The sequence below is a fragment of the Paroedura picta genome, chromosome 1 (assembly GCF_049243985.1).
Source record: "Paroedura picta isolate Pp20150507F chromosome 1, Ppicta_v3.0, whole genome shotgun sequence".
In the NCBI taxonomy this organism is placed as follows: domain Eukaryota; kingdom Metazoa; phylum Chordata; class Lepidosauria; order Squamata; family Gekkonidae; genus Paroedura; species Paroedura picta.
This window is the reverse complement of record NC_135369.1, coordinates 150,467,342-150,485,459: the sequence shown is the minus strand read 5'-3', so window position 1 is coordinate 150,485,459 and position 18,118 is coordinate 150,467,342. Positions and strand designations below refer to the sequence as shown.

The following is an 18,118-nucleotide window of genomic DNA, read 5'->3' as shown; positions in this document are numbered from 1 at the left end:
ACTGTCAGTACCACCCACTCATCAGCTACTCATAGATTCATCCACATAATGAAACTGAACCTCAGGGAAACAACAAGGGCATCAGAATAGTGTGAATACGGAGGGCAATAGTTTCAAGATTACGTAAACAGGAATGAGTTGATAAAGGTTAATGAAATATAGGAAGTACAAAAACATGATGGAGGGTAAATCAAACTGTGATAACTGGGACTCACTTCTCAGCACATCTGCACAAACTTGTCGAATAAATTCTTCAGACAATCCTCTTCCCTGAATAGAACAGAGAAGAATTAGAAAGTTTACATAACAACTTTTTTTTTTTTACGTGTGACATTTTAAAAAGCATATGTTGGATGGAGTACATACAGGTTTTCCATCTGATCCAGGAGCCCCAGGAGAGCCTCTCTCCCCATGCATTCCTCTTGGGCCTGGTAAACCAATCAGACCATTTGCTCCAGGTTCTCCCTTTTGTCCATTAGAGCCACTAATGCCCCGATCTCCTTTCTCGCCTTTCTGAAATAAAAAAAGCAGTAACTTCTATAGCCAGCACTGAATACCGTAATCTCCACTACAGCGTGCTAATACAAGATATAAAATCACTTCAAGAACAAAAACAAGTTGCAAAGGTTTTTATTAGAACAAATGTGACAGGAAATCACATGACACTAGAGTAATGTGACAGGAAATAGTTTATGTACCTTATGTACCTTATTATGTACCTTATTATGTACCTTATTGAAGCCTTTCAAAAATATGACATTAAATGTCAAAGAGTGATGCAAAAAGGCCAATTAAATAAATCCTTTGTTTCTGACTCTCACACTTTTTCCAGTTCATTAATTAATAGGGAACAGTTTGCCCATCATAGAGGCAGGAGAGATTAGAGCCATTAGCACAGATAACAATGAAAATGCATGATGACCAGTAATTTACACTTAATCATCCTGAATATAATAAATTAATTTAACTTCATGTATTCAATCATTCCAGGCCAAGCCCCAGTTTTAACCCCCCACACAAAAAAGAATGTGACAGGAAACCATGTGACATCAAAGTAAGCTGACAGGAGATAGAGAAGCCAGAGTTATGATCTCATGAGGGTCAAGGCAAGGCTTTGGGCCACATACCAAGAGAGCTAGACACAGGAACCACAAGCAGAACAAGAGGTAATATAGTGACAAGCTCTAAAGGAATCCCTCTCCATCATTGAACTACCTCACTGTCCTCCTTCTCCTCTCAACATGTAAAAAGAAATAGAATGCATGATGCCCTGGCTCCCTATACACACGCTAGCATTCAGGTCTGAAGCATTCTGTTGGTCTGAAGCAGGAGAAAATGTTTGAGTCCAGTGGCCTCTTTAAAACCAAACTGAGATTAGATTAAGGCAGTTGTTACAATTTTTGAATGGCAGCAAATTAGCATACAAATTGCAAGAGTTAACAAAAAGACGCAAAAATGAAGTTTGAGTCCAGTGACCAACTAAGACCAACTAAACCAACTAAGTTTAATTCTGGGTGTAAAATTATACATATACATATAAAATTATATGTATAATGTATATGTATACACTGTATAATGTATATGTATAATGTATATGTATACACTGTAAATGGTGACCGAGTGGCCAGCATGTGTTTCTTTTAAACTTCTATAGTTACACTGTAGATTTCCTTAAATGTCACATATTGGTAGGGGAGTTAGTTGCCAAAAAGGGTTCATTAGTCAAGATGCAGAAGTGAATGACCAATAAATAAGTGGAATAACACATTTGATTAGAAGTGTAAATAGAGGCAAATACGCATACAGATAATATAGGAATTTACAACAGAAGTAAGAACTAAGTTTGAGTCCAAACTTCACTCTTACATTTGTTTCTTAACTCTTGTATTTGTTACACATGCTAGCAATAAGTCCTTTGAAAAATGAACAAAAAATTGATGCTCTCTCTAGAGTAGCGATCCCCAACCTGTGGGCCACGGACCACATGTGGTCCTTTGACTAATTGGAGGTGGGCCGCGAAGGACACCCTCTCCCCCCCCGGCCCTTTACTTCATCCCCCCCCCCAGCCCTTTACAACACACTTCATTGTTGTGGCGTGTCTGTATCTTATTTTGAAGGGATGTTTAAACATTACCATAGCGATCAGAGAGCACTAGGGCAGTGGTTGAGAGTAGAGGAGTAAACTACCCCCTACCACCGGGCCTCAGTAAAAGGTGTTGAGTGGTCTCCGGTGAGTGATCCCCGGCGTTGAGTGGTCCCCGGTGATAAAAAGGTTGGGGACCACTGCTCTAGAGCAGTGGTCCCCAACCTGCGGGCCGTGGCCTGGTGCCAGGCCGCGAAGGCCATGGCGCCGGGCCGCGGCTCCCTCACCCCGCCCCCCCCGCAGTAAAAAACTTCCCAGGCCGCAAGCTTGCGGCCCGGGAAGCTTCTTACTGCGGGAGGGCGGGGAGAGGGAATCAGGGCCGGCCGTGCCCATGCAGGTGCGGCCCGATGTGCGGGTGCGGCGCGCAGGCGCGCCCCGATGTGTGGGCGCGGCCCGCGGGCGCAACCCGATGCGTGGGCGCGGCCCGATCCGCGGGCGCGGCCCGTGGGCGTGGGCCGCGCGGGCCACGGCCCAATGCCCTGCCGGTCCCCAACCTCAGAAAGGTTGGGGACCACTGCTCTAGAGCCCTTTGACTAATGGGTTGAAGACCAGTGGATTACAGAGAGTCCATCTCTTTGCTCCCACTTTTCAATTGTTTATAATTTTATATCTGATAAAGTGAACTATGGGAAAAACCTAATAAGTAAATAAATGCGTTAGTCTTTAAGGTAGCCCTGGCCTTCATACAAAAACTATTAAATGCCTCATATTTTAAAGTCAGCTTTAGAGAATATGTTCCTGCTTACCATGACTTCATTGATTTGTGATTTTTAAATTACTTATGATTTGTAAAATCTGCCACTCTACCAGCTGTATTACATTGAGATAATATTTGTGAACGTTTTCTGTTTCACTTCTAGAGAGTGGATAGTTCTGGGAAATTGCCCTACAAATGTCAGGTTTTGAGCAGTTTTCTGCAAATTAATTAATACTATGAAAAAGGGTAAGATTCTGTTAAAGTACATGACCTTCCAAGGTTATGTGAATTTGGACATTAGAATTCGTAACATACACAATGAAATCTATATATTTTCATAACTTCTTCTCAAAGCACTTTACTGGAAATTATGGGCTTTGATATGGCAAAACATACCTGTCCTTCATGTCCATTTAATCCTGCGGCTCCCTTAGGGAATCAAATATTAAAATACATTAATCAACATGTTGAACCATTACCAATTTTCACCATATAAAATATCTATAATGGACTGCACTTTAAAATCTCAGAAATAATGTGTAAAGCGGTAACAGACTATAAAGTAGAGATGTCAGCTTCTGTGTGGGATCTGGGGATCCTTTGGAATTACACCTCATCTCTATACTACAGAGACCAATTCCTCTAGAAAAATTAGATGCTTTTGAGGCTGGACTCTATGGCATTGTACACAACTGAGGTTCCTGTCCTCCCCAGGCTCCATCCCCAAATCTTCATGAGTTTCTCAACCCCCATCCCTCACAGGTGGCTGGGACAGGGGCTGACAACCCTATTGTTAAAGGTTAATTCTTCACAGAACCAGAAAGCCTTGAATGACAAGATGCCCCAAGAATTTGATTACTTTGAATCAGCTAAGCAAAGAAAGACTTGCGAGTTGAATGCTGAGAAGGAAGAATCTCATTTCAGATTAGAAGAGTTGAGTACTGAGAGTTTCTGAATTCAGACCTGTTGGAGAGCAGTTTAATATAGATGGAGTACTGGGAAAGTTGGCAAGTGGAGTGGGTAGTTAGGAGAAGACTCCCATTTGGGCGAAGAAAAGGGGATAGATCTTATATTAAGATAATAATCTCCCTACCGAGTCAAAACAAGGAAGTAGCCATGAAGAGTGAAGAGATCCATGGTCTGGTTTAGTTAGAAACTGCCTTGTGAAATGTGGTTTTTATACCCCATTTTTCACTCCTTGAAGGAGTTTCAAAGTGGCTTACAATTACTCTCCCTACAACAGACACCCTGTAAGGTAGGTAAGGCTGAGAGAGCTCAGGACTGCTCAGTCAGAACAGCACTATGAGGCCTATAATGAGCCCAAGGTCATGCAGCTAGCTGTGGAGGAGTGGGGAATCAAACCCAGCTTGCCAGATTAGAAGCTGCCGCTCTTAACCAGTACACTACACTGGCTGAGAGTCAAATAAAACTCAAAGTACTGGTGTGTTTAGAGAAGGGAATTGATAGTGTCCCAGCCTTTTGGAAGCCAAAAGAATCAGTGAATGTTCAAAGAAATGTACAGGAGTGTTTGGGACGAAAGCCTCTCATCTTAGAGATCCTAAGTCACTGTGAAAAGCTTATCTTATTAAGGCCTTCAGTCTCCAAGCATTCCACTGTCTGCTTGAGACAAACTATTTAATTGGAGTATTATTATTCAAATGATAAAATAAGGAATTTTGCAGCACAGTGTAAAATACTTGGTCACAATGCAGAGATTTGCCTTTCTAGATATTTAAAGCTACAGCAAGCATGCCTTTATATGATTATTTATAAACATAGGTTTTATTGCATCAAAAAGCTTTAAATCAGTTGTTATAAAATGCACACTATCCTCTGAAATAAATGTAATGGAAAAATAATAAATTATTTTGAATTTTACCTTCTGTCCTGGAATTCCTGATCTGCCTACTTCCCCCTTCAGGCCCTTTAGAAAAAAGAAACAGAAATGTTTTACTGTATGAAAAGTTTATTTAATATAGGCTGGATCAATGTAGCATAAGTATGAGCATCCAAGATGTTGGTGTGAACGACAGAGCATGTTGGACACTGAAGGGGACAACAGCACTCTAAGGTTTTACAGGTGCTATCCCCTTGAATAGGATGTCTCCCTTTGTCTTAACCTGGGAGTTGCCACCTGATCACTCATTCCTATTTGCCCTATCACTCTCTGTACACAGCCTTCCATGGAGACACTGGCCTCATAATCTCAACACATACGATGCCGGATCAGCTGGCCATCTGTGATAAGAAAAGTACTCTTTAGACTAGGTATCTCTCTCTTCTTTTGACTGTAACTTGAATATGAACTGAACATGAATAGCTAAGATTTTTTTCCTACTTGAATAAATGTAAGTTTCCTTTTTTTTGCAATATACTTCTTTGGGAGATTAATTTTCTGCACTCAGTATCTCATTTCTATGTCTGGGCAAAACTCTGCTGTATTAACGAAATCTCTCAATATATTCAGAGTTCCCTTAGCCCACTGTGGGGGGCCAACAGGGCCTGTCCCACGGCAGACTTGTGAGGACGGGGAAGACAGGTGTGGAATGTATTCTGCTGAACTATGTCCCTCATGTGGACACAGACAGCTGCAAAGCATGCAGCTCCACAGCAATGTACCACTGGCAGCCCAGTGCAGCTGCCACTGTGTGGAATGGGCCTCTATGACTGGAAGTCCTTGAGCCTGTCGAAACAATAATTCGGATGCAAGCCACTATTGCCACCTTTCTTATAGTTGGCACATTACTTTTATAATACTGCTGTCTAATAGTATTAGAACTTCTTCATTTTAAGATATAACTGTTTTTAAAATCCTTTAATATCAGATACAATATGACTGTAATGTGACAACTTCGCAAGAGGGGGAGATGACCTGATGGTCTTGAAATGCTTAAAACCAACTGCTTAAAACCATCTAGTACATCACTCAAAGTAGTATGATTTTCATGGTGTATAGAATAAGCTCTTCACGTTGTACTACATTTGTACTCCGATTAATTACTGAAAAGCAGTATACCTGGATGCCTTTCTCTCCAAGGTTTCCTTTCTCTCCCTGAAAATGAGAGAGAAAAATGACATTTCCCTCTCAAACATCATGTATAACTTTTCATCAATACATCGTGGGGAAATTACTGAAATCACACACTATGGAAATCAAAGTGGAGTGGTAGAAACAGTATTGCATATTTGCCCAGATGAAAGGAAACGAGGGTAACAGAACAAAATGTGATGTTAAAAATAACACCAGTGTCGCAATGCAATCTAAGGAGATTCACAAATCTTTCACCTTGAGCTGATTATTTTATAATTTTTAATATACTGCCCTCCGCAGAGGTTCAAGGTGGTTCTCTCAATTTTCATCCAGTTTTCATAATGTCCCCTAGAAGCTTCACTAATCCAAAACAACTAGATATCTACTATTCCACAATCAATTATAGTTATTTCCCTATCTGTCCTATGCTATCCTGTAATGCCCAGTAATGGCTGTTTTTATAATGGTCCAGTTTTTCTATGGGTCAAATTGCTTTTAAAATGGAAAAAAAATTACCATGTGCCTTACAGGATGTTGATTATTCCCCTACATGATTGAACATTGATATTTTTCAGAAGGGCTTTTATATTTCGATCTGTGCATTTTCCAGACTTGAAAAAGAAAACATACAGTATTCCAACTGGCCATTCCAATTCTAATTTTCTTTGCTATTTCATCTACTCCCCATCATCTTGTAACAAAAATTTTAAAACAGTACTGGATTGGATCCAGCCAGTTTTTTCACTCGGTCTTGTACAATTCTCCTTCTCACTACAGCCACCCACCACACTACATATTTTTAGCACTTGTAGGTCCCATAATTTTGGAAAGAAAAAAGGGATAAAGAAAGGAACTCCCTTTTCCCTATCAGAAAAAAGGTAGCTAGATGCAAATTGACTATGTTTTGGGATAAAACCATAAAACCAAGGGGATGCTATGTGAGGTGTTGTGTATGTGGATTAACAGAGGCTGATGTTTTGTCACATGAGTGATTCCACCCTTATTGAACCCACCATTCAATATTACACACATACTTTCAATTTGAATATTTTAATCTAACCTTAATTATGGAAAGCCAGTGCAGATACTATAAGTATGACAGTAATCCCTAGTTCTTAACCATAATGCTGGTGTGCTCTTTTTTAACATGCATTCACACAGTGGGTTGAAGCATTTTTCATGGTGGAGTCCAGGAAAGCCTCTCACTTTTTAAAGCAATGGAACCTAAGTACTCATACATGTAAAAGGTTCTGGCAGACAATATGTAGAATCATAGGAATTAACAGATGTGCATTTTTCTGTGCTAGAGATATGTGTGTTTTCCTCACTGTGATGCCTGAGCAGGCCCCCATGGGAGAGTGACAAACTAACTTACTAACCTGAAGGCAGTGAGTGCAAGCTCTTCCTACTCCCACATCTCTCATGGCATCAATGTCTATCAAGTTGTTTATTTTTGTATTTTGTTACTTATTTACATAATTAATTACCCACCACTCCCAGACTAGCCATCTCCCCACAGTAAAATTCCCACAGTAAAACATAAAACCCCCAACCTTTAAAATTAACAATGGAAGCCATCCGGTTCCTGAGTCCCCACCCACCATCGAACTCAACAGGCCCCTGCCATATCCAGTGCCTCGGGGGGGGGGGGGGATAAGTGGGAGGGGGACATTGTGCCGGGGGGGGGGGGATAATGTCTTGCACGTAAAGGACAACAGTGCAGACTTGCAGATGGATTCAATGGAGAAACCACAGCAGAAAATACATGAATGGAGTGGGCAGACACTTCAGTGGGCAGTTAGGTCATGCCAGTTTATAGCACAATTTTATTCAAGTCACTACTCAACCTGAAATGGATTGTTCTAGCAGTTTTTACTTATGTTCTACAAATGAGAGAACATCGTCTATTTAAGTAAAACTGGCACTCGGTGTATGTTCAGGATGTACAGAGTTCACACCATCTCATCCTGTGGTTGTTGGGAAAACATGGGCAAGTTGATATCCTGATTTACATGAAATATTGATGTCACTTTCAGAAGGAATTACTGTGATTTATGGAGAACGACTCTGTAACTAAATGTACTAACATCTAAGTGTCTTTATTTATATTCCATATATACGCACACAGCCAGTTATTTGATACATCTCCTAAAATAAGTGATTTCAGAGCCAAGGAAGATCATCACTGGATGTTAATAGGAACAATTAGTCTTCCATCTAATTTTCGGTACTATAGATTAATCCATCTACCCCACAGTACAAAGATCCCGAGAAAGCATGTCTCAGCTACAGGACTACAGAGAAAAGTTTTGGGGCACATGAACAGTGGCTTGGACAGATCAGTTGATCCACTATGAGGCAAAAGATTAGTGTCCTTCCTCACTGCTACAATAATTCTTTACTCTAGAGCCCATATAATGCAAATTGATGCCCTTCCCTCAAATGTACCAGCAAAGTAACATGAATTACTGTCAGTTGTATTCAAAATAATGCACCTTACATGTTACATTGGTCTACACAAATAATGCTCATGGTGGTTTGTAAAACCAAAAAGATATTGGGGTAACTGGACAAGTATTACAACTGGACACTGAAATGTTCAAAGTCTATTTCAACAGGGTTCATGTAGGAATTTTTATGAGGAAGTGATCATAACGCAGCAAGCAAAAAAACTACTCAGAAAAATCCAGTGATCTCTGAGAAAAGCGGCCTTAATTTATACCCCTGTGAATGATCATGAATTATTTTTAACAGCTACATCATCAGACATTGACTGAAGAAATTATTCAATTTACTTTTTAGTAGAAATTTATGATTATGAAAAGAGAGTAGCCCTATCTTGTGTATTCTTTGCAGTAGTTCTAAAACACTTACCAAATACTACTTATTACATATACCGTGTTTTAAATGGCAACAAACATACCTTCAAACCTGGTGTGCCAGGTATACCGGGGTATCCTGGTTCACTTGCAGCACCTGGTCTTCCTTGTTCTCCCTGAATAATACAACAGCTCCATAAATCTGAGATTATATAATATATGATTAAAGTGTGCATTGCTTTTGGTATACTACATCTAACAACCCTGATGCTAAATTATCACTGTTTAGTTTTCCTGATGTCACTAATGTCAACAAATGGGTAGCTTTGTTAGTCTCTTATGAGTCATCTTTAAGGTTAACAAGCTTTCAAGCTCATATCAACCTAAACATCATTAGCCTTCAAGGAGTCACTGGATGCTTGCTTTAATATATCAAATACAGATGCCAGCAATGCAATACGGTATTCATTATTCAAGGTTACTCTTGGTACAGACATAATGACCATGGTTAAGGGCAGTAGGGAGAATGTGTGTGCAAAAGAAAGAATTGTGGGATTCCACAGCTTGTTCTCATTCCCCTAATAATTAAACAAAGCTGGATTGGCCCTTTAATTGGCATGGCAAGGAGTCAGAACTTCACATGTTCATGTAATTTCTGTCATAACTGGAGCTTCATATTAAGCAAGGAGCTTAGCAGCAAGGAGCTGTCTCTTCCCACAGCGCGCAACACAAGAGTTCAGCATACATTACTGGATCATAACAATAATGTCACCCACAGATTTACTTTAACTGTCATTGGCACTGATTAACTAAGCAAAGCATGACTACATTGTAACTTTCCTAGCAGCGACTATAGTAAAAGTTTTGATATCCAGCATTCATAGGGAAGGGTGACCTCTGCTAATCTGATGTGCTAGTAACCTATTGCTATGCTCTGGCTCCTACCCAGAAGAATCCGCAGCAACTAAATCATACATTCCCTAACGGGAATGCCATGGCGACAGGGCCTTGTGATGACACCTCATCTCCAGGCCATCTAGAAACCAGGGAGTTAAATTTCATGCCCTATTGTTTTATGCACTTTTCTTTTTTATAATTGAGGCTTTGGGGACTCTTCTCAGTGGCAACAATGCCTAGATTTAAGATGCCATCCAACATCCACTAGGCCTATTATGAGGGAACCATATGCTTGAAGGAACCACACAGGAAGCTTGACAAAAACAACTAAGAAACAGGTTTGTTTCAGTGGGATGTGTCGCTTGGTGGCTTTTTTGTTTTCCTTTTCTCTAGCCTTCTCAGTATTACAACCACAGTTACTGGAGAGCTGGGGCCTGAGAAAGCACAACAGTTACAAAGAAGGTTCTTTGTTTGACTGATTTGGACTTATAACATGGAGCAGAAAGGTTTTTAACTTTTTGAAAGGAATGAAAACTATTTATGTTCCACATTCTTAAAGGCCCCAGCAATCTCCCTGCCTAATCAGAAGACTTCCAAACCCTTCTCTAACCAAAATTCAATGACTTCCAACTCTAGCAATTGGCTGAATTCCTTGTTTCTTTTTCCTCTACAACATTCCAATCCACCATTCAAAAGTGATGGCTCAGGCTCCCAGAGGGGAGAACTTGGAAAAATACATCACACCCACACATCTAACAGGACAGAACACAGCAGGCAAACAGGCCAGGTGCCTGACAGGCATCCTAGAGAGCTGGCTGGCTCCTTGACAGCTTGAAGCAAGCTGAGGGGGAAGGAGACACTTGAGGATACCATTGGCTGCCACTGCTAGCTCTCCAAAGCCCAGAGACAGCCAGAGGTGTCAAGAGACAGGAATGGGTTGCCTGCACATCCAAGATGGAGGGCATGATGGCTAACTTGCTTGATAATCAAGTGCTGGATATTAAATCTTTCACTGTACTGTAAGTTCTTTAAGTCAGGGGTGGTCAACCTGTGGTCCTCCAGCATTTGCTGGCGAGGGCTCATGGGAATTTTAGTCCATGAACATCTGGAGGACCACAGGTTGACTACCCCTGCCGTAAGGGATAAAACTCTGCTTGAATTTACAATTTGTAACTTCAACCATGTTTACCTTGATGCCTGGTGTCCCTGGTTTCCCTTGTAGTCCTGGCTCACCCTTGTTGCCCTGTGAATACAACATTTGGACTCAATGCAGGTGAAGAAGCAATCTGTGGAATCACGTGAGAAATGAATTCTCAAAACAATTTGTCAAAGGTTAATTCTAGACAATTCAAGGCATTTAAAGTTTCTGAGCTGTAATAACTGCTATTTTCATCATACAATAGCTGAATAATTCATTGTATTGTGCTAATGGATCCAGACCATATCCCCAAACCTAAAGTGTTAATTATTTATTTCACTTTACCCTTCTCCCTTCTGGGAACCCAATGCGGCTTACGTGGTTCTCTTCTCCTCCATTTTACACATTTTATATTTGAAATGCACAAGTATCCCTTGTTAGATAACACAGGGAGCCTCAATGTCCTAGTGGTAAGAACTGTCCTGTTTATTACCACAAATATTTGCCTTGAGTCTCATCAAGAAAGGTGCCCTTTTCTCTAGCCTAGTAAAATAAGTAAATAAGACAGTATTTGTGGCAAAGGTTTTGGTATCATTTCTAAATTATTTCACATCAGGTATTCCAGATCCCAGATCTAGTCTAGGTTAAATTTTCAAACCCTTAATCAGCTTCTCAAACCTTAATTAAAGGGAAATGAGCATTTCTAAGAACATTTTTGTTCTATTTGTTGCATATTTAATTTTATTTATTTAAACCTGATGTTGCCTTGTCACCAAATCAGAGTCCCCAAAGTGGCAACCATGGTATGATTTAAATATCTGAGCAATTAAAAATAATATTTGAAGTTACGGAATAATTCAATAAAAACACACACATATATATACAGAACCAGAACTAGGAAGGAAGCCAATTACTGTTATTGGAAGCATGCCAAGTAAAACAAAAAAAAATCTTCACCTACCAATAAAAGGAGACATTAATTTCCCGGGGGAGAGAGTTCCAAAAGGTTTGCAGCCACAACTGAGAAGGCTATTTCTTGGGTTTTAAGAACATAACCCATTAAAGAACATAAGAACAGCCTTGCTGGATCAGACCATATAGGCTAAGCCTCTGTCTCACACAGTATCCAACCACTTCCTCTGAAGAGCCAACAACAGGGCACAGAGGCTGAAGCTTTCCCCTGATGTTGCCTCCTGGCTCTAGGATCCATAGGTTTAGTGCCTCTGAAAGTGGAGATTTCCCTCAGCCACCATGGCTAGTAGCCACTAATAGACCTATCCTCCATGAATCTGTCTATTCCCCTTTTAAAGCTATTTATTCCTGTGACTATCACTATATACTCTGGCAGCAAATTCCATATTTTCAAGGAGTATTTCCTTTTGTCTGTCCTGAATCTACAGCTTCAGTCTAGCTTCAGATAGTGGGGGCAACCTGAGCAGGGCCTCTGAAGATGACAGGTGTGCCAGTTAGGTTCATGTATGGTAGGATCTTAAGGTGTATGTTGCATATGCATGTGATGGCCCAGTTTGAAAATTCACATACAATTACTCTAGCTATGTATTGTGCTGCGCGGCATAATGAAATGCATGAAACAAGAAAAGCCTGGGTCTGAATACAAACAGCCAAATAAGTCAATGTAGGGAGGGGGTGTCAAGCAGGATGGGAAAAGATATCAATTGAAGACAACCTGCCCTTGCAGAACAACAGCCTTCCCTATAGATTCTTGCATGCAATTTATAGGTTTTTTTAGAGATGGCCTGATCAACATTTAGCAAGTGATATCTAGGTTGCATTTAGTTGGCCAAATAGGCACTACAGAAGAGAATGTAGCACTACCGCACTGACATCTATATATGTTAAACAAATGTGAATGTGTATGCGAGTAGTGAATGTGTAAATACTGTGAGAAAGCATACTGTCTAGAGCAGGGGTAGTCAACCTGTGGTCCTCCAGATGTCCATGGACTACAATTCCCATGAGCCCCTGCCAGCATTTGTTGGCAGGGACTCATGGGAATTGTAGTCCATGGACATCTGGAGGACCACAGGTTGACTGCCCCTGGTCTAGAGGATTAGTATAGATGTCAGAGAACAGAGGAATGTGGAAGAATACATAATTTGTAGAGTTTATAATGAGCATTAGAATGATGAACCACTGAATACCTTTAAAATCTTTCATATAGCACATATCACAGAACATACCTTAGGCCCAGGTCCTCCAGGTAAACCCGATGCTCCTTCAAGTCCAGCCACACCCTAACAATCAGAAATCAAAATCACCAATATGCTGGTAGAAAAATGGGAGCTTTCCAGTCAAAGGTTAATAATACCTAGCTGTAAAAGTAAGACACAACAGTAAGACCTAGCCCTCACCTAAACATTTAAAATATGGTGCCATAGACTTATAAACATATATTCAAAGCCTACCTAAAAAATAATGGTCCCTCTGAACCATGAGTGCTGCTCTGTTTGTTCCCCTGATGTGTCTAGGAACCCAGCAACCATCTCATCTCCCAGTTCACCTGAGCCTCAGAAGGCATTCTCTCTCTCTGATACGCTGGCACCAGCTAGTCATTTAGGAATTAACCACCAAGAGGACCAGTGCTCGCTCTTTCTCATCCCACATTGCCATTCTATGCCTTTGCCTAGTTCCGGCATCTTCTGCTACCTAAAGTCTGATTATCATGAGACTGGTTCACCACAGCTGCAGCGCTCCAGAAGAAATAGTGATTTAGCAATCTATCACCTCCTTTCCACTTAGTGCCACTTTTAAATAGCATGGTGGTGGTCTACGTGTTATGGAGAACAAATCGTAAAGAGTTTATTGAATGAAGTCTCTGCACAGCATCAGACTAAGAAAGGAATGCAAAGAAAAGATATAAGCGTGTAATTTCCTGTCCCTCAGATCTATATGTGTTTGAGCTTGGGGGTTCTCATTATGATGTCTGTAGGTACCATAGCATCCAATGACACCTTTTTTGACACCTGTTTTTAGAAAGTGGATGGGGTCAAGTGGGACTTTTGGAGTTCCTGATGACAGTAAAAAAGGTAAAGGTATCCCCTGTGCAAGCACCGGGTCATGTCTGACCCTTGGGGTGACACCCTCTAGCTTTTTCATGGCAGACTCAATACGGGGTGGTTTGCCAGTGCCTTCCCCAGTCATTACCGTTTACCCCCCAGCAAGCTGGGTACTCATTTTACTGACCACGGAAGGATGGAAAGCTGAGTCAACCTTGAGTCGGCTGCTGGGATTGAACTCCCAGCTTCATGGGCAGAGCTTCAGACTGCATGTCTGCTGCCTTACCACTCTGCGCCACAAGAGGCTCAATGATGGCAGTAGCTTTATGTAAAATAATTTACGTGCGCAAACAACAGGGCCATATTCTAAAAACATAGTGAGACTTTTGACTAAACAATGTAGATAAGCATGGCTAAAATTGCCTAATTGGAACTTCTGCTGAAGTCATAAGATCTTTCCAATTTTGAATATATTTTTTAGAAAACATCATACTTGGTACAGGTAAAAAGTAGCGTAAACAATAACAGTGATAATCTCTATGTTGATAAGCTACTCTAAAAATACAGACATACGTGTCTGTAAAAATTCAAGGCCCACAGAAGTATTATATCGACCTCAAATCTCAGTCGGTAAAGTGGACTATAATAAAGTAAATAAATAATCATATGAATAACCAAACACACAATTAACAGTACCAAAACTTGTTGTAAGTAAAAAGCACAAAGCAAGACCATGGCTTTCCAAACATAAGCTTTGCAAAAGTAGTATAATGTCCAGAGAAGCAATAACTAATTTTATCAGATAAAAGTATCACAATAAAAACACATGAAGTATTTCCCATTTCTTCTGAAAGAAGTTCCCAGATGGCTTAAAAAGTTATCTGTGGGTCAACACAAGGAATTCATCTGGCAGCTGCACTTTCATAAAAGTGATCCTTTTCAATCCTATCCAATTTTGCTGCACACAATGTTTTATGTATAGTCTAGGTTTTGACATTTTACACCAAAATAATTTGGTTACAATTCCACCTTTCTCCCCCACCATAATAACAGAAAAGAGGGGATAGGAGAGCCTTTCCACTCAGTGCGAACTGGCCAAATACCTCTCACTGACTCATTATGCACAGGCCAGAATGCACGTGCTGGCAGCATCAGGGCATCAGGAAAATCCCCAATTATGAAAGCCCCCGCTGCCAGCGCGGGCATGGCCCAGCCCAGGGCCACAGAAGGCCTGCGTTATGGAAATACAAGAACATCCGTGGTTTCCAGGATACCATGGGAGCCTGCAGGGGCTGGGGCAGGCTGGTGCTCTGCATAATTGCCAGCGCCGGGCCTTTCGGCCCGCCTGGCCCTGACCTACGGTGTCCCTGTAGTGACACCGCACGCCCCTGCGGGCTCTGCGTCCCCCTGCCCCCGCCATAGTGTGTGGAGGGTGCCCACCCCCCCACTACCCCCCCCCCCGGCCCCTCCCCACCTCCTGCCCTGGCCGCTGCCACTTACCCTGCCTGGCAGCGTGCCGAGCTTCCTGGCCCGGCACACACACGTTTGCGCACTCTACGCTGGGGCAGTCCCATACACCCTGCCGCCGTGCGTACATGGGGAATTGTGGGGCATCCTGCCCCACCGCAACGGCACAGCAACTGCCTGACGTAGCAGTCGCCGTGCATAATGGGAAACACTATTGCCAAAATTTGTGTTTCTGATGTTTGAGAGTTATCTGATTACATCAAACAAATTAACAGCATCCCACTTTCTTTGCAGAACGCTCTTGAAGATCATTGGGTTCTTAAGGCCCTTTATTCACTGCTAACTAATTGTATATTGTCCCTTATCTTCTCTGCCTCCACAGCTACTATATGTTTCTAAGCCTCTTTTGTTAGGAAAGGTAACTTTGGGCAAAGTTCAAGGATAAACTGGAGAGAATGAAAGCCTAGAGTTTGCTCAAATCATGTAGGTGCATTCTTTTGGACACATCTCTGGCACAGTTCTATGAACAAGCTAACAATACATGCTTGTTTGCCTGCAGTCGATTAAGCTCTCAGCAGCATGGGTTTGTTTAGATTTGTTGCAGCCTCATGTCTCCCATGGAAGCTAAGCAAAAGTACTGCCAATTCTTAGATTTCTACAGAGACCAGAGCCAACAAAAGTCCTCTGGGTGAACAGCCTCTATCTTTATCCAAACCTTGTAACACATGCAGGACACAATACCTTAAAGCTTTACGGAAAAGGCTTCCGTGCCAAAGACAACAACTATCATGTGCCAGAGCATGCCAGAGCATGCCAACACCAACTGGTGTTGCCAGGACATAGCTGGAGTTAGTCCAATCTTCTGTTAAAAATAAAGAGAAGAGCAGGGACTTCCTCTACCCTGCTGATTGTAATTCACAAGCTTATAATGCCCTAGGTTTTTATGCATTTTTATTTGTTGATCTTTATTATGATTTGAGGTTTGTTTTTATGGTGTACGTTTATATTTTGTGAACCACCCTGAACATGTCTAAAAAGATGTGGCATATAGATTGAATGAATAAGAACAATCAGAAACATTTGCACACCTGCATCCAGCTACTTCGGGTAACTGGGCTCCCTTGTAGATAGATGCCTAAGGACAGATATGGACTGCATCCATTACTCACCAACAGCTGATCTTTTGTTGTGAGGTAACAACTAGAAACTGTCTAATGACTTGAAGCCAAGATTTAGAACAAAGAAGCTGATACTAACAATAGCATGGATGATGGTGGGGATCTGAATCAAAATAGAAGCAGTTCAGTAATACAACCTGGTGTAATGGTTAAGAGCGGTGGCTTCTAATATGGTGATTCGGGTTTGATTTCCCACTCCTCCACATGCAGCCAGCTGGGTGACTTTGAGCTTGTCCCAGCCCTGAAAGTGCTGTTCTCCTGGAACAGAAGTATCAGGGCTCTCTCAAGCCCACCTAGCTCACATGTTTCCTGTTAATGGGAAAAGGAAGGGAAGGCAATCATAAGCCACTTTGAGACTCCTTCTGGTAGAGAAAAGCAGGGTATAAAAAACAACTTCTTCTAAAGCTAACTATGATTAGTGACAGCGCTCAGGTAATACTGAACCATAAGTAAGGCAAGCAAGTTAAAGGGGGAGAGGGGGGATATAGATACAAAAGTTTGTGCTAAAAAGAGAGAGTTGGAAAGAGAGGAACAGATCTAAGACTGGTTCCTAATTAGCAAAATAGAACTGGTAGACAGCAAGCATTACTTCAGGAAAGGACTTACTGAAGTGATTTTTTTCTATTCAGGTGACCTGAGTTTAAAATTGATGATACACAAAGGATATTCAAGCACAGTGAAACAGAAGGGCCTGAATGGTCTTTCTGAGAAGGCTTTAAAATTCCTGGCCATCCAAAAATATTTATTATTTTAAACTTAAATAGCACATTTCTGAAAACAAAATTTCCAATATGGGCGACAGCAATAATGAGATAAAGTCTGAAATACACAACAAAACCAATCCACAAGTCATTATGTTTTAAAAAAAAATTCCCAAGGTATCATTTTCATATCAGTAATATTTTCGCAAATAGTCATTTTTTTATTTGAGTAATCTACATTTCATTCAAAATTTAGAAATAATGGGAGAAAAACTGAGGAGATAATTGAGCCCAAGTAAAAATAAAGGAATTTAGCAATAGAAGCCATCATTAAATCTTTTTCCAACTCTGGCCACAGTTGTGGCAGATAATCAATTGATTTATTAAACTTGGCAATGATAATGTTGATAATTGTTTCTTAACAAGAACTTGTTACCAAATTCCCCTGATGTATTAAATCAAAACCGTCCACAGGATTTCCATCTGCTCTTTTCTGGAACAAAAAGTATGACTAATAGTAGGAAAATCCCACTCTACTCTTTGGTTGATCTCCCCCTTTTGTCAATTAAAACATTCATATATTCCATTCGTTGACAGTACGTTTATCTTATCAAGCAAGATGAGAAGTGACAATTGTATTGGATCTTTATAGGCAATATAGGACTCACATACCATGCCAGGACACCAAGACACTATGAAATACAAAAGCTAGACCACACATGAGTTACAAGTGGTTCATTGTGGAAGTACAAAGAAATGTATAAAACCCTTAACTACAAATTTGTTAGAGAATTCTTAAGTCTAAACATAGATAATAGAATTCTGTCTCATGTTTCATTGGGACTAATCATGACACACTTTTGATCTGAAGTTCTAAAACTGCTACAACAATTATATGTATGTCCTATGCCAGAAGGTTTCCTTACTAGCCAAGTATAGACATAATGCTAGCAATCTCCTAGCCATTACCCAGAGATTAGGAACATGATGGAAGATCACATTCTTCTTCCTTCTTTCTCTGTTTCTTGCA

At 40.9% G+C, this 18,118-nt stretch overlaps 1 protein-coding gene across 3 annotated transcripts in view; it reads right to left on the bottom strand.

Moving 5' to 3' along the window:
- LOC143822911 (uncharacterized) overlaps positions 1 to 18,118 on the bottom strand; it is a 123,037-nt gene that overhangs the window by 20,247 nt on the left and 84,672 nt on the right. For all 3 annotated transcript variants that reach the window (XM_077308635.1, XM_077308621.1, XM_077308628.1), the window contains 8 exons: positions 12,927 to 12,980; positions 10,777 to 10,830; positions 8,795 to 8,866; positions 5,857 to 5,892; positions 4,720 to 4,764; positions 3,237 to 3,269; positions 367 to 513; positions 216 to 270 (listed from right to left, as the gene is read on the bottom strand). In XM_077308635.1, coding sequence (XP_077164750.1) covers positions 216 to 270; positions 367 to 513; positions 3,237 to 3,269; positions 4,720 to 4,764; positions 5,857 to 5,892; positions 8,795 to 8,866; positions 10,777 to 10,830; positions 12,927 to 12,980 — 496 coding nt within the window. The remainder of the gene's footprint in view (positions 1 to 215; positions 271 to 366; positions 514 to 3,236; positions 3,270 to 4,719; positions 4,765 to 5,856; positions 5,893 to 8,794; positions 8,867 to 10,776; positions 10,831 to 12,926; positions 12,981 to 18,118) is intronic.